The sequence below is a fragment of the Sceloporus undulatus genome, unplaced genomic scaffold, assembly GCF_019175285.1.
Source record: "Sceloporus undulatus isolate JIND9_A2432 ecotype Alabama unplaced genomic scaffold, SceUnd_v1.1 scaffold_2032, whole genome shotgun sequence".
Classification (NCBI taxonomy): domain Eukaryota; kingdom Metazoa; phylum Chordata; class Lepidosauria; order Squamata; family Phrynosomatidae; genus Sceloporus; species Sceloporus undulatus.
Window position 1 is genome coordinate 1 of NW_024804952.1, and position 1613 is coordinate 1613.

The following is a 1613-nucleotide window of genomic DNA, read 5'->3' on the forward strand; positions in this document are numbered from 1 at the left end:
TTGCCCATAGGAAATAATGGCGATCTCCAATGATTCTCTATGGGCAAGTATGCTTTCCCTAGGGCAGGGCAAGTACTGTCCTTTGTTTTAGTACGTCCCCTCTTTGAGTGCGACTTTTAGTTAAAGTTGACCATAGAGTTGCACTGGAGGGCCTAGAGATTCCTAGAGAGGAACATCCTAATTAAGTCTGTGAATAATCAAATTGCAAATATGGAGGGATGAGTGTATATGGATCGCTCCCAATCTGTTGGCCATCGTTTTGCTTTCCATAAGTTGAAGAGAGAGTGATAGGATGCAGCACTGTCTGATTCCTTTCCCAATCGGGAACCATTTTGTTTCTCCTTCTTGTGTCCAGAGACAGTGGCCAATAATCTCTCTCTCTCTCCCTTTCCCTCCCTCCAAAACGGCAGCTCTGGAACGAAACCACAGAGTTGCAGCAAGGGCTAGAGCGTCGCCGCGTCACGTGCCCCTGAGGCACTCTAGCCTATCGTTTCCACTTCCTCCATAGGCAGAGCAGGACTACATCCCCCACAATGCCTTGCCTCTCAAAGGAAGCCCAACTACCGGAAGTTGGCAGGTGTTGCCTTTCCCACAGAAGGCTCCTTGAACAAAGCAGAAGCTATGTCTCTCCGTATCTGTATCGCAAACGCACTGACATCCCGCAAATCCAAAGCGCTCATGTAAGTGCCTCAGGGTCTCTCTGTGTGTGTAAACTACACTTCCCACAATGCACCGCTTCTTCCTCATCTCGTCCCGTGATCTCGCGAGATTTCCCGGGAAGCCTCTCAGAGGAAGAGAGTGGACAGAGAGCTGGAAGGGAGGCCCGGGATAAGCCTCTCGCGTTCGGCTCAGCGAGAGATCGAGGCCCAGGAGACCCAGGAGCGCCGCCATGGCCGAGACAGACCCCAAGACCGTGCAAGACCTCACGGCGGTGGTGAGCCCTCGCGGGGGATGATGGGAAACGGGGGATGAGAGGAGCGGGGTTGCTATGGAGACCGGCCCAGGGGGGGCTCGGTTAGGGCGGGGAGAGAGGTTGCCATGGAGACATGGGCGGGGCCAGGGTCCCTGGTGGGGCCCTGGTTGCTAGGGAGACACAGGGCGGGCCCTTGGTTGCTACAAAAACAGAGAGGGGTGGGGACCTTGTTGCTATAGAAACAGAGGGAGGGTTTGGGTTGTTTGGAGGATGGGATATGTGCATGTATGGATGTATCTATATATATGTATATATAAACATGTGGGTATATATATGTGTAAATTTCTATATGTGTGTGTATATAAACGTGTGTGTATGTGTATATATGTATTTTTATGTGTGTGTGTGTATGCATATGTATATATGTATGTATATATGTGTGTGTGTGTATGTATAAACGTGTGTGTATATGTGTCTGTATATGTACATACATATATATGTGTGTGTATGCATATGTATATACTGTACGTGTGTGTGTATGCATATACAGGGGAAGGCCATGGCAAACCTCCTCTGAACAAATCTTGCCAAGAAAACCCTGTGATAGGGTTGCCTTGGGGTCGCCATAAGCTGGAAATGACTCAAAGACACAAATAGACACACATAGCATATGTATATATATACACACACACACACACAC

General features: G+C 49.1%; 1 protein-coding gene across 1 annotated transcript in view; it reads left to right on the forward strand.

Moving 5' to 3' along the window:
- The first annotated feature begins 604 nt into the window (after positions 1 to 604).
- HSBP1 (heat shock factor binding protein 1) overlaps positions 605 to 1613 on the forward strand; it is a 3209-nt gene continuing 2200 nt past the window's right edge. The window contains exon 1 of the mRNA XM_042444068.1: positions 605 to 934. Within this exon, the coding sequence (XP_042300002.1) occupies positions 890 to 934 (45 nt within the window). The 5' untranslated portion in view covers positions 605 to 889. The remainder of the gene's footprint in view (positions 935 to 1613) is intronic.